The sequence below is a fragment of the Strix aluco genome, chromosome 5 (assembly GCF_031877795.1).
Source record: "Strix aluco isolate bStrAlu1 chromosome 5, bStrAlu1.hap1, whole genome shotgun sequence".
Taxonomy (NCBI): Eukaryota; Metazoa; Chordata; class Aves; order Strigiformes; family Strigidae; genus Strix; species Strix aluco.
In genome coordinates, this window is record NC_133935.1 from 7,093,117 (window position 1) to 7,106,143 (window position 13,027).

General features: G+C 37.3%; 1 protein-coding gene across 5 annotated transcripts in view; it reads right to left on the bottom strand.

Annotated features, from left to right (window-relative positions):
- FERRY3 (FERRY endosomal RAB5 effector complex subunit 3) overlaps window positions 1-13,027 on the bottom strand; it is a 23,302-nt gene continuing 10,275 nt past the window's right edge. For 4 of the 5 annotated variants that reach the window (XM_074825714.1, XM_074825717.1, XM_074825715.1 and 1 more), the window contains 6 exons: window positions 10,518-10,646; window positions 9,319-9,387; window positions 7,492-7,694; window positions 2,524-2,581; window positions 1,249-1,316; window positions 1-252 (listed from right to left, as the gene is read on the bottom strand). In XM_074825714.1, the coding sequence (XP_074681815.1) occupies window positions 160-252; window positions 1,249-1,316; window positions 2,524-2,581; window positions 7,492-7,694; window positions 9,319-9,387; window positions 10,518-10,646 (620 nt within the window). In that variant the 3' untranslated portion in view covers window positions 1-159. The remainder of the gene's footprint in view (window positions 253-1,248; window positions 1,317-2,523; window positions 2,582-7,491; window positions 7,695-9,318; window positions 9,388-10,517; window positions 10,647-13,027) is intronic. The other variant, XM_074825718.1, reaches the window with a different exon arrangement.

A 13,027-nucleotide genomic window follows, 5' to 3' on the forward strand; every position in this document is an offset into this window, starting at 1 on the left:
TACAGACAGCATTTATCCTTTATTACGACGACATGATTCTTGAAATTGCAACAAATGTCACTGCAGGGTCATCATCCCTCAGAAAGAGAGACATTCCAGTCCAGAATCTCTGTAATCTCATCCTCTGTCAACAGGATACATCTTACTGCTGCACAAAATTCAGTGTTTAGAGGTCAGAGTCAATGTAGAGGACACTCTGAAGATTTGTGGAAGCATATTACTCAGTTGGTAAAACATTTCCTCAGAAATTGTCTGGAAAAAAAAAAAAAAACAACAAACCACAACAACCCCCCCCCAAAAAACATACCAGTAAGCTTTGGCTTTTCGCTGTAGTTTGGAAGAACCAAGTCTCTCTCAACTTTGTTTCTTAACGTTTAAGAGAATTGCTGTTTTTCAGATGACCACGAAGATAATTTTCAAACTATGTGTTATAATTCTATTTAATTCTATCAAAAGGTAAAGATTGACCTAAAAATACTGCTTGTTTATTTATGTGACATATCTGTTTCCAGTAGACTTCTTATCCCAGTAATTGATTATTTCTGCCTAGCACAAGCAGGACAGTGCTGTTTGTTATCTACAGGACTCCTGCTCTCCAAATTCCAGGATTAGATTCAACTTCAGTACTTATTTTATTCTTGCCTTCCTTCTTGCTCAGCAGTTTACTACCTTCAAGAAATACATGTTACTTCTTTCCTAATATAACTCTGATTTTTATGTTACTTCCAGTACCACTTTTTAGAACAAATAAAACTTAGTGCTGGCCCCCTTTGGAAAACTTCCTGTTTCTGAAAATCAGTCAGAACTCCGAATTAAATAATTTCAGAATCTTAATTACAATTAACTTCAAATACCTGGAGTCATTAATGACTTTGTGGAAGCATGACTGAACTCATTGCATTGCAACTTTCCAAGTTGTTAGACAATATGACTAGTGAACACCTAAACTTAAGTAACACAAGGTTAGTCCATCTCTTCAGAGTAAATAGCAAAAATGTATCTTGTGCGAAGATGATGTATTCACCGCTCGTAAAGGTGAACATCCCAGTTTGAAATCAGAAGATACTACAGGGCATCCAAAAATATAAACCCCTCTTATTACTGTTTTATAGGCAAGGAACCAAACCCACAGCGAATAATTTAAGCTCACAGAAAAGGAGCAGGGCATAGCAAAGAAATCAAAACTAGATCTGCTGACACTTAACTTCTTGTTCCAACTAGGCTGGATATGAACTTGGTTTAACCTACCTGTGGTACCAAGAACTGTACAGTCCGAGAAATTCCTCCATCCCACGAGGCCATTTCCATCATGAAACCTAAAAACCAGCATTCATATTATATGCATAACCTATGCAATCTTCCCTGCCAATTACACCGTTGTCAAGCAGTGAGGAAGTTTTCACATACAATTAGGATTTTAACGACATCCTTAGTTAAGGCAGTTAAATCACAATTAAATCAGACTTGGCCAATCTCACGACCGAAATCTGCTTTAACTGGAAAAAACTAGTGAGGAGTTATGGACAAAAATCAATATACCCCTGGAGAGCAGGATAAGCAGTCCTACTGTACAGCACAGTGCCAGCCAGCAGAAGCGAGAGGTTTCTCCAAATATGCGTGTTACAAGTCCTTTCAATGGCTTGCTTTCACTGAGAAATAGCTCTTTCCTTTAGCTCTGATGTGACCACATCCACGTGAATGAGTACAAGCCTGTTGCCAAAAGTACAGTGACAATCTGGCAGCAACAGAAACTACCTGGACCTACTTACATGGAAAAAGCTCAGTGCTCATTTATTGCTCAAGTTACGATACAGCATTTTTATGCTAACATTTCCTTACTAATGAACTACAGGGTCCACAGGAACACACTCATGGCAAGTAAAGATACTCAGAAAAATACTTGTTTAATGAAAGTGGCTACGTGGATGATACTCCATTGTGAATTACTTAAGGTCACGACAGGAAGAGGTTCATCAAGCAGGTGGTGGAAAGAACATCAACACTACTAACATTTTAAATACTCTAAATGACCGGTTCAGGTATTTAAGTGCAGCACACAAGAATGCAGTAAGTAATAACACCACCTGCAAAGACAGAAAACCAAGTTGAATCATGAGGACTTTCCAGCAAAGAAATGAATTAGGGTATAAACTACTCTTGGAAAAATGCACAGAGTCCTCATTGTCTGAAGCAACCAAAATACAAAAGAGACTGAAAATTATACTGTAGAGAACCACCAGCTCTTACCTTCCTTCAGAGACTACTCAAAGCTGCAGTAAGGGCTTTTTCTTCTGCTGTCTATGTTTAAGTTGTAAAGATACTTTCAAAACACTTTTAGTCTCTAAGTGTCTGAGACTATTTCCTGGTATGACAGTTAATAATTTTAAAAAGAGAAAATATAAGTGTAGGTTTTAACAAACAATAAATTATTGAAAAACACCTTTTTCTTGGAAAATATACAGTCTCAGCTAAGGCTGGATGTCACCAAATGCAACACAAAAAGCCCCAGCTGAAGCATTGTACCTTTGACGCACTTGAACACAAGCTCTGCCCTCTTCAAGCACCATGGAATGGTCATTTCCTGAAAAAAGAATAAATGAAAAGCCTCAGTGCCCAATGGATCTAACCAACAAGAGTAGCAGGGAAGTTAATAAGAATAATACATTTTTGCCACAGAACCCCATTTTCCCAGCAGGTACTCAAGCAGCATTACACGCCATGAAGAGGGATGCAGTTTTCCAGAGCATTCTATGCAGGTGGTAGGTACTTTATAGGTGACCATAAAAGCACTGCCACTGCTTATTGGTAGGAGAGCCCAGTGTCAGAACAATCTATACATTTTTAAGCTGAGGTGTTGAACAAAAACACTGTTGACAATCTTATTAATGTCATTGGAAACAGGGTTATTGAATTCCCCTGGGGAGCTTCAGAAAAATGTATACTATCCAATGGATAAGTCACATTTGTGTTTCAGCTAGCCAAAGATAGGCTCGTGACCACATCTTAACAGCAGTAACTGATGATTCCTAGCTATTCTTGATGATTCTGGTTAAGGTTTGTTGGCACACCTGCTGCCTTCAGGAAAAACCTCTCTAATACTGGAACTGGAAGAAGCCTTTCTCCCCTAAAGATGCACTTATGTTAACTGTTAAAACAAACAAAACCCATCTTCATTTGATGGAGGCGTTTCAGATATAAACAGACAGCAAATCCTTACCTAAAGTTAAATACCAAGATGGGATATGAAAATCACAGTGGTTTAATCTTAAGATATGGCTATAACCACTGGTCTAAAAAATTTAACAGTTTAAATGCTTTTGTACATTGAACATCCTTTGGCTATATGCTACAAAGTGAATTATATCAAGATGAATATTCCAAGTCAGAGACAGAATGACTGTCACTGTAAACACTTCTCAAAGAAAATAGTACCTATTTGTTCTGATATACTCTTCAACATGGAAAATGAGCACTTTCTAGTCTGAATACAGGAATATAGATGCAGAAACAAATTTATCATTCTATGTACCTTTACAAATTTAAGCGCTATATAATTCTCTATTCAGTAAAGCCAGACTTTATTTTGCAGTGCCAAACACTGTGCAATCTTGTCATTATCAAAGAGCTTAATTTCAGGATTAAAAAAAAGTTATTGCAGAAGCAAGGTTATCTAAGAATGCCAACTGATAACACAGCAACAGCATACTGCACGTGGCTGCATTAAACAACTACTGACAGTCAAAGTTCCTACATAGGTGGGGGTATCTCCTGCCATCCCCAAAATACATAATATGCTAAAACCAGCATAAGCTAGAAATATCTTTTCAGAAAACTTTCTTTCATTATGTAAATCACTGCATCAATAGACACTGCTTTTAGGGTAGACAACACATGCTGGACAATTTTTTTTTTTAATTTTCTTTCTGGAAGAAATACTTGCTCTTTCTTATAATTTATCTGCCTATGTGTACTTTCTGCCACAAATAATGTAGGTGTTTATTGTTAGTTTTGATCCCTGTTTTGGCTTTGGTGAAAAAAAAAACACCAAGTGTCTAGAAAGAAAGGTCCTGTTGCTCTGAAAGCAACTCAGGAGTACCTTGCGTAATCAATAAAGGGAACTAAGCCTTAAAAGGCCTGATCAAACCAGCAGGATATGACACTATTCCTTGGACTATTTCAGAAGAACATAGATGTTAAATCTTGTGGGCACTCAGGGAAATAACAGGTTGAATCCAGAATGTCACTCCATGCAAGCCACAAGAACTGAAAATGACACAGTAGTGATTAAATTCTAACCCATCTTTAAAAAAGTACATTCTCATGATTTGGCCATGTTATCAGGATTTTTCTCTATATGCAAACTAAGTAACAGTTGTGGAAATGATGAAGGATCAGGTTAAGTACCAATTCAAAATACAGTGCAGGGGATAGGGCCAAAACCAAAGGCAAACACCCCATCACCATAGTGAGTTTTGGTTAATAGCATCCAAGCAAGTAAAAAAACCACCTGGGACTTTTGGTTTTGTTGACTAGCAGAGACCACACCACACTCCTTTTTTAGGATGCAATGATTTGTTGTCAAATTAAGCTTTCCTCTGAATTAAAAAAAAAAAGAGGGGGGGAGGTCAGCTTCATTGATTAGAAGGATATGCTGCAAACCTTTTTATTTGTGACAGACTCGCTACATGGGGCTGTTTTTGTAAAGCTAAGGGCTTACACCTTTGCAGAACCATGTCATAACCAGGTAATGAAAACAATAATGTCTTGTGGGATGAAGATATGGAACCAAATTTCAGCGGTTAATTTTATTAAGAATTAGCAAGTTGTTTACTCGAGGCACATCTATGCAAATCCTAAACACTGTATGAGCTGCTGTACATTTAAAGGCAGGAAACTCAGATGAGAAATATTTGAGGTAAATACACTCACTGATAATCTCTCTATATACATAAACCCCGTTCATAAATATTTGTTACAGAGCTTATACTCCCTTCACTTCTACTTCTCTCCAAAACATTTTTGTCTTAACTTACGGTAACAGAGGCAGCTGCCTGAAATCCCTGAAGAGTCACATTTTTTCTGTGTTGCTGTGTGGACAGGAGCAACGGCTCCTACATTGAAACTATGAAGGAAGTGTGCCAGCTCTGGCAATTTTAGCGATGCCATGCTATTAGAGCCATTTCGCTCCCCAGTTTCTATTAGATTCAGAACAGTGATCAGACAGTAACGCCTCCGTTGTCCTGAATTTGAACTTGTCTGCTTTTGCCTTTCTCAAGTATCAAACCCAGTTTCTTTCCTTCATTTAACTTAATGATCAGAATAGAGAAATCTGGTTTTGTTGTTCTCGCCACAAGAAAAACTAAGGAAAATGGAATTCCTACTTTTTTTTCATAGAAATAGTAACAAAATGTAATGGCTTCATTGAGACTGATACACTCATTACTTCTGTGAGGTTATAAACACCACTCTTCCTTCCATAAAAGAAGAAAACCTTTGGGAAAAACACAGAGAAAACTCATGATGAATGCCTGTCACAGTGAAGCATGCAAACATCTCTGCAGCTGTGCTCCTGGTTAACCACTTTACAAAAATGTTTTTATGTAGGTGGTAAATGCAGATTTAAAACTGGGGCTGCTGAAGGCACCAAGTTCAGGTTAACTTTCAGAAATCTGTTATTATTCACTTTTCCCTCAACAACAAGTTACATATTTGTGTGTTTCAAATCAGGTCAGCCAGCTGCAAAGCACTGTAATAAGCGATGCTGCTAATGCAATTCACACAGTGCAGCTTTGGCTAAACATACACTTTTCATACAAGCACTTTCTGCTCACTCTGCAAAGACTTAAAGCTTAACATAAGAGGTAAATCGTTTCACTAGGATCTTTTAAGAATCCAGTGCTAAGCAAGAAGAAAATTCTTCAGTTTCATACATCCAAGCAACACCACACTCTCAAAGCACCTCGAACACTTGCTCTTGTGCTTTATTTGTATTTTAAAACACAGATATGTAAACGAAAGCTAAAACTAGCAAGGTGAATATAGTCAGATGGCAACTTGATTAAGAAAAAAGATGAATACGTTTACGAAACATGGTTAACTGGGCCCTATGAGTAAGCCTGGCTGCCGTGCTGCAAGTTGATTACTTCCATCTCTGCCCAAAATAGGTCTTGATATCAGAGATGAAAAAAATCTCAGAAATAGTATCACCTGTTCCTAAAAGTCTACTTTTATGTATGGAAATCCATCTTTTGGAAGCTTCATTATTGGATATTTTTAACTTTTGCACTGCTTGCACTTTCAGAAAAACAGACCCTGATCTTGCAAAAGGGGACCACTTCTACACTGTGTTCCAATCAAATTCTGTTATAAAAAAAAGTCACTGTTAAAGGTAATACACTGGGGAGCCTTTGTCTTGCTACGAGCTGGGCACTTACAAAGAAGGAAGGGCCATATTGAAATTTACAAGTCAAAAATCAAAGGGTTATTTTAAAAAACCCCACAATAGACCATAATTATGCATGTAAGGGTATCAGTAATGTCAGCATTATCTTATTTTTCTCATTTCTTTAAGTTTAGAGAATTTTCACCTCCTAGGGAGGCGAGGCACGTGGCTATACTGCCTGTTCACCACTTCTCTCCCTGCCTCCCTACCCCTTTTCTTTTCTGCTAGTATCTTGTGAGCCAGCTGTGACAGGAAAGAGGTTGCCAATGGTATTAAATTACTATGCACTGTGAAATGTTACAGTGGAGTAAGAGACAAGCTCTACACCGGCATCCCACTGAAGAAGAGAATTCAAAAGGTCAGCACAACAAGCAAGCACACTTGTAGCTAGGAAGCACCTCAGCAATATGCTGCTTCTTGGCCAGCTGATATATGGGGGACTTAAAGAGGAAACAGGGCAGAAATTAAGGATGCAAGTGATTAGGCAGTGAAAAAGTTCAGAGCAAAGGTGAAATGTGGTTGCTGCTGCGCAGGGCTGAGGTGATAAAGAGTGGTTTTTTTAGGGATACAGAACTCTAAGCCAAGCTTTGCTAGTTCTGCTGCTGATTAAACTTAGTTTTAAGGTTTTCTAGCTAGCAACAATTAAAACTGGGGAGCTGGTATCACTGTTACATCAGCAGTATAGTTTTTAAGGTATAGTTTCTAAGCAAGAGCTGTTGCCAGAAGACTTCCAGGTATGTAGTTCTATCTTTCATTAATACTTGTACAACTGCACAACGAGCTGGACCAAGGAAGTGAAGTGTCCAAAATGAGGGGTGGGAATAAACAACCAAAAGTGATTCAGCTGGCTGAAATGTTTTTAACTGGTTCAGTTCCTTAATTTGGGTCACCCTATAGATACGAGTACCAGCACACTGATGTGGCAGGAGCATGTGATTGGGATAAATGGTCCCATTTAGCTTAAACCAGCATGAAACACACCCTTTGAAAAATCACTTTTGTTGCATCCTAGAAGATAAAAAACAAACAAAATCTTTACATTTACTTACTTCTGACATATCGTGCACCAATAGGAGAGGAATACTAATGGTAGTAATGTCATGTGTGCAGCAAACTTTCAGAATGTTTCTGAGTCCCATGATAGCAGGATCCCGAGCTGTTACGTTACCAGATCTTACATTATCATCCACACAGAGGTGAAAGGCAACATGAATTTCAGAAAGATTTGAATGGCGTGTGATGTAGAATTCTCCTACAGAATAATATAAACCAAGAAGGCAAGATATCACAGTAGTGATCTGTACTGAAATACAATTGTTAGGCAATGTAAGGATAGGGTCAGTTAAGACAAAAAGGCAAATACAAATATACAACAGAGACCAGAACACATAAATCAGAACACATACATAAGGAGAAAAAAAAAGTTAGAAACCAACTGATCTAAAATTTCTTGGAATACCATTGTTTTACATTCATCCTACACTCACTTTCCTGCTTTGATGGGTTTCACTGGCATCACGGACACCTGGTGTAATAAGACATAACAGTGCTGGTACAGGCGGATGTGATCTATATATAGCACGAAACAGAAAAACAAACACAGAGGAGGTGTAATACTCAAAATACATAATGTAAGCACTGAATTGCAGACAGATGTGGGAGGCGGAAATACCAAAAATGGATGGGTTAAAATAAAGGATGCAAAAAGTCTGTGGAAAAAGATAGCGGGTTACATAACAAGTGAGATAGGACAAAGGTATCAGTGATCATTAGAATTTAAAGTAATTCATAGTAATTGAAAGAACAGTTACTGAGTTATTTGCAAAAAGTTACCAAGACACCTTGTCAGGGTTATTTTTAAACTTGGTATTCGTTTATCAAAGGTAGAGAAAGAGTAAGGGGCAGTGAAATGCAGGTCTCTCCATCTCACCTTTCCGCTGGAGATCAAGTCTATAGCAGAGTCAACAGAAAAGCAGGGATGCAACACCCCTACTGCTTCCATCAACAGAAAAACATCGTTCTTCAAACCTATTCTCACTGGTCATTTAAGTGAAAATACTACCTTCATACTGGGACACCTGAAGAACGGGTATGTACTCATGTCTGATGACTGCTAAGGAGGTGGTAATCCCCAGCACTGACCATCTAAGAGTAGTAACACACAAGCCACTGCCACAAGATTCACATGGATTTATCTGTTAAGGACCCAAGTTGATTTATAAACCACTTACACTAACAAGATCTAAGACAATCATGAAATCAGTTTTAAGAAGCACTCTTATTCAACCATGGGTTGTATGGATTTAACTCCTCCCCTCTCTGACTGTGTATTCATCTTCAAATTCCACAGAAGCTTTCCTTATTAAAAATCACAGTATATACTGTATACACAGTATACTGTATCACAGTATACACAGTATATATCACAGAAGATACTTCCTCTTTGAAAGGAATGGATCTGTACATTCTCAAAGTTAAAAAATACATTCTAAAATGCTTTGCTGTATCACAGTGACATACTGATAATTATTTTCATAAATAAAATTAGTTGCTAGTATTTAAGTTTCACCTTTACCCAAGATCCTCAGAGATTATTTTTTTTTTTTCACACTCAAATTCTGAAAAGAGATTTTAGGCATAGAGAAGTTAAGTGATTTGCCCCAAGTCACATGATGCAATGGCAAAGCTGGGAATAGAAACCAGATGTCCTGACACCCAGTTCTCTGCCTTAGCCACAAGAACATCCTTCTCATCTGATTGAGGTCAACCTGGGTTTAGTTATAATTATAATTTATGTTCTGACTTTAGAGCTAAAAATGTGCATCTATAAAACACAATTTGCTTTAAGAAGAGGGGGAGAATGCAACAGAACTCACCCGGCAAAATATTTGACTGGTTTCGTTCAATATTCTTTAATTTATCTTCATTTCCACTTCTTTTGTTTTCTGTATATAAATACATAACACAAATATTAAACGTATCATCTATTAATTACACTTTGGCATGAAAGTCTGATGTACAGATGATACCTGGCTTGAATTTTTACATAAAGTTACCATAAAGACCCCCAAAAAGCAGAGGGATACACAGGAAGTGTTTTTGCTGTCTTCAGTAGACACTGAACCAAATCCTACCTCAAATCATTAACTTCCTTACTCAATCATCCTACGATACCTCTTCATCTGGACAAAAAACCCCACAATATTCTCAGACATAACACTAAGCTTTCCAAATTACACCCACAACTACATAGTATCTTGCTATTGTTTTTTAAACAATGTAACTATTTAAAACAAATTTGTTCCTAGTATGACATGAAAAATTTTAAAGAGATTTACATAAATTCACAGTATAAAAACAGCTTTCAGAATTTTTCTCAAGACTACAGCAATACGCAGGTTCCTAAGAAAATTTGTTTCTCTACGTACTCTTACAAATCTATTCATGTTACCAACGTATTTAAATCACATAAGTAGTTCTCTGCAAGAAAAACAAAGTTTCATGATGTACAAGTACTGCCTTAACACCATGTGGTCAGATAATTTCACAGCCATTTGTAAATATAACTGCAAAGTAAACCATTCACAAGGATTTAGTTAGCACTAAAAAGTATACACATTTAGTCAATTTATTATTCAGCTTTTAGCAGTCACTTTTAAGGAAGGGAAGAAGTCATAACTCCTCTTCTGCAGTTTTTAAAGCTTCATATTCAAATAGAAATAAAAAAAGTCAAGTCAGATGAAAGCCTGTGCTGCTACAGGCAGTTTAAATTGCTGAGAAAAGCACAATGGCACTATATGCTTCCCAGGCTGTAAAGTCTGATCAGAACCTAAGGACTTATACTTTTTTCTTTTTGGTAAGCTATGTCTGTTATGGCAGCAGAGACATCATGTGAACATGTTGTCTGTGAAGAGAGAATTTAATGCAGAATTCTCAGAGTTTATCAATAAACTCAACCATTCCATTTTACAGATCAGGTAACTGAAGAAAAAAGTGAAATCAACTTGTCCATAAGCATAAACATTCAGCTGACCACTATTCTATTTCAAGGAAAGTAATTTTGGTTGTCACTGACCATGATGTCTTTTCGACTTACTGCTACGCTGTGCTCTGGCCTTAAGTACAACCTTCTGGACAATTTCAAGCTGTTCTTGAATTCCAGGAAAATGGAAATCCGTACATTCTTGGCAAACAGTTGCAAAATCTAGGAAAAAAAATAAGATTAAAATCCACGTCATAAGGCTGTGCTTAGCAACATTACATAATTCTGCTCTACTGTTCAAGCAAGGTCAGTTACAAAGGCAACCCCCCCCCAAAACCAAACAAGGCCCTGTTGTACTCCTCTCTGAATTCTAAAAAATTTATGGCGGAGACAAAACACTTTTTGAAAGAAATGAATTGCTTGGTGAAAAAAGTAACCTTGAGTGTTGCTGCTCTTCAAACAAAACCACCCAGACCAAAAAAAACCCCAAAATAACAGCGATAATATATGTGCATTAAATGCAATTGTGCTTTAAAAATTATGTCTTACTACTAACAGCCCTTCAACCTGTGATACTTTATCAAAACATGCATAATAGATACTTCCAACAGCAACAACAGCATTCCAGTTTGTTTTGAAATATCAGAGCTATTAATGAACTTTGTAAATAGCGTTATCTGGAAGGTTGGAATTACAGTTCTTTCCTTTTAGTTCGCAAAACACAGTTCTGAAAGCTAAAGAAAAGTGTCATCAGCTGAAAAGAGTTCCTTTTCCTGATAAGCAAGTATTATGGCAGACTTGGAAATCTTATAGTTAGGATCGTAACATACTGCCTCTGTGACTGGTATTCTAAGCTGCTTCTCCTGATGTCCAGCCATCTCTCCAAGGAAGTCACTGGGAGCCAAAACAAGCTATTAGCAAGGGGCTGGACTATACTAAGCAATTGCTACTTACTTCCCACTTTGAGGTACCTGCTCTAGTCCTCCTTAAAGTTCTTAATGTACTCTGCCTATCTGGAGAGCACTGCATACTCCTGTGAACAGGCTGCAACAGGAACAGGCAGGGTAGACACGATAATCTTAATGTATTTTATCTTTTTACATGAAGTTTCCATCATAAAATGTATTTTCAGAAGGCTTTATTAAATTCCAGTGTCCAAAACCAAGGAAGGAAGAAGCTCATATTCCAAAAGACTGTGTCTTCTGTGTGTATCAAGATAAAATAAGGTCACAAGACATTTTATTTGAAACAAACAACTGAAAAATCTTTTGTATTTTAATTTTAAAGTTAATTTAGTTTATCATGTGTCTGAGTGTGCTACACCTACTCAAAACCTGAGTCACAGTAGCCTTACAAAGTCCTAATATAAGAGACTTGAGCTAGGCAATGCATAAATATAATGTATATGAAGAAACTATTCATCTAGCTTAGAAAAAACAGTCTGAATGGAACTAACATGCTGAAAGTTCACAAATAAGTTCAACTTTCTGTTCAAGGCTGTGTTCTAGAGATGTGCCCAAATCCAATTTCAAAGGTACGTTTTACTAGTTGCCATTTACACCTTGTAAGAAATACAGAAAACATTGCAGTATTGGTTTTCAGTCTTGCACCTGAATTTTGGAGACAAATGGAACCATTTTGGATTTACCAAAGGTGCAACATCAAAATATTTGCCAGACACAACAGAAGGAATAAAATACACTAAATGAAGCACATTCCTAAGCTTCCTCAGGATACAGCTAAACAAAGTCAACCAAGCAAGCTGCAGGACTTTGTACCTCCGTTTAGTGCCTGCCGAGTGATTGGTGGTGTTGATCAAAACAGTGTAAAATGTTTGGATAAACAGCGTGCTCACATGAAGCTCATTTACTTCAACTACCTCTGAAAATCTCACAGGTTTGAGGGAGCTCCTAGCCCATCACAAAATAAAGGCTATTAGGTTTGTATTTTTTGCCAGCTTTAAAATGGAAGCAGAAAATTGTTACTGCACTTTTGTAATCCAGAAATTTAGACTGTGCAAGCCACAACCTCACTATTTAAACAATAGCATCAACATATTATTTAAAGGTCTTCTATAGAAGATTTTATAAATCTTTGAACCCCCTGGTGCATTTATTTCTTGAAGAGCCTTTTAGGAAGGAGAAATGGTTCTGGCTAGTGCTCTTGCAACAAACAGCTTTAACAGTTTAATAAGTCTCCTCTCAAAAGGTGTTTATTACTGCTCTTCTGCCAGAAGCTACCACTGTCACCACAGAGCGGATTTTAAAAAAAAAAAAAAAAAGTGCCCAAACCTCAGTTGCCGCCCATAGTGGTTTGGGGTCTCAGTACAACCAGACATTTGCTAATGGTTTTAACTAATATATCCGACTAGGTCAGAGATGCTGAGACATGAGACACATTCATTTCTGCAACATTTTTAAAAAGAACGGTGGTGCAGACAGCTGTGGAACTTTCCCAGAGTTAAGTTTGCCAAAGTCTCTTCAGAACTCAAATCAAAATTTATTTAGGATTATATTTTACAGATTGTGATACAGTCCCTATTTTCCCCTCTGCTGTGGCTGCAAGATCTAACTGGTGGCTAGAAGATGCAATTTAGTGTTTAA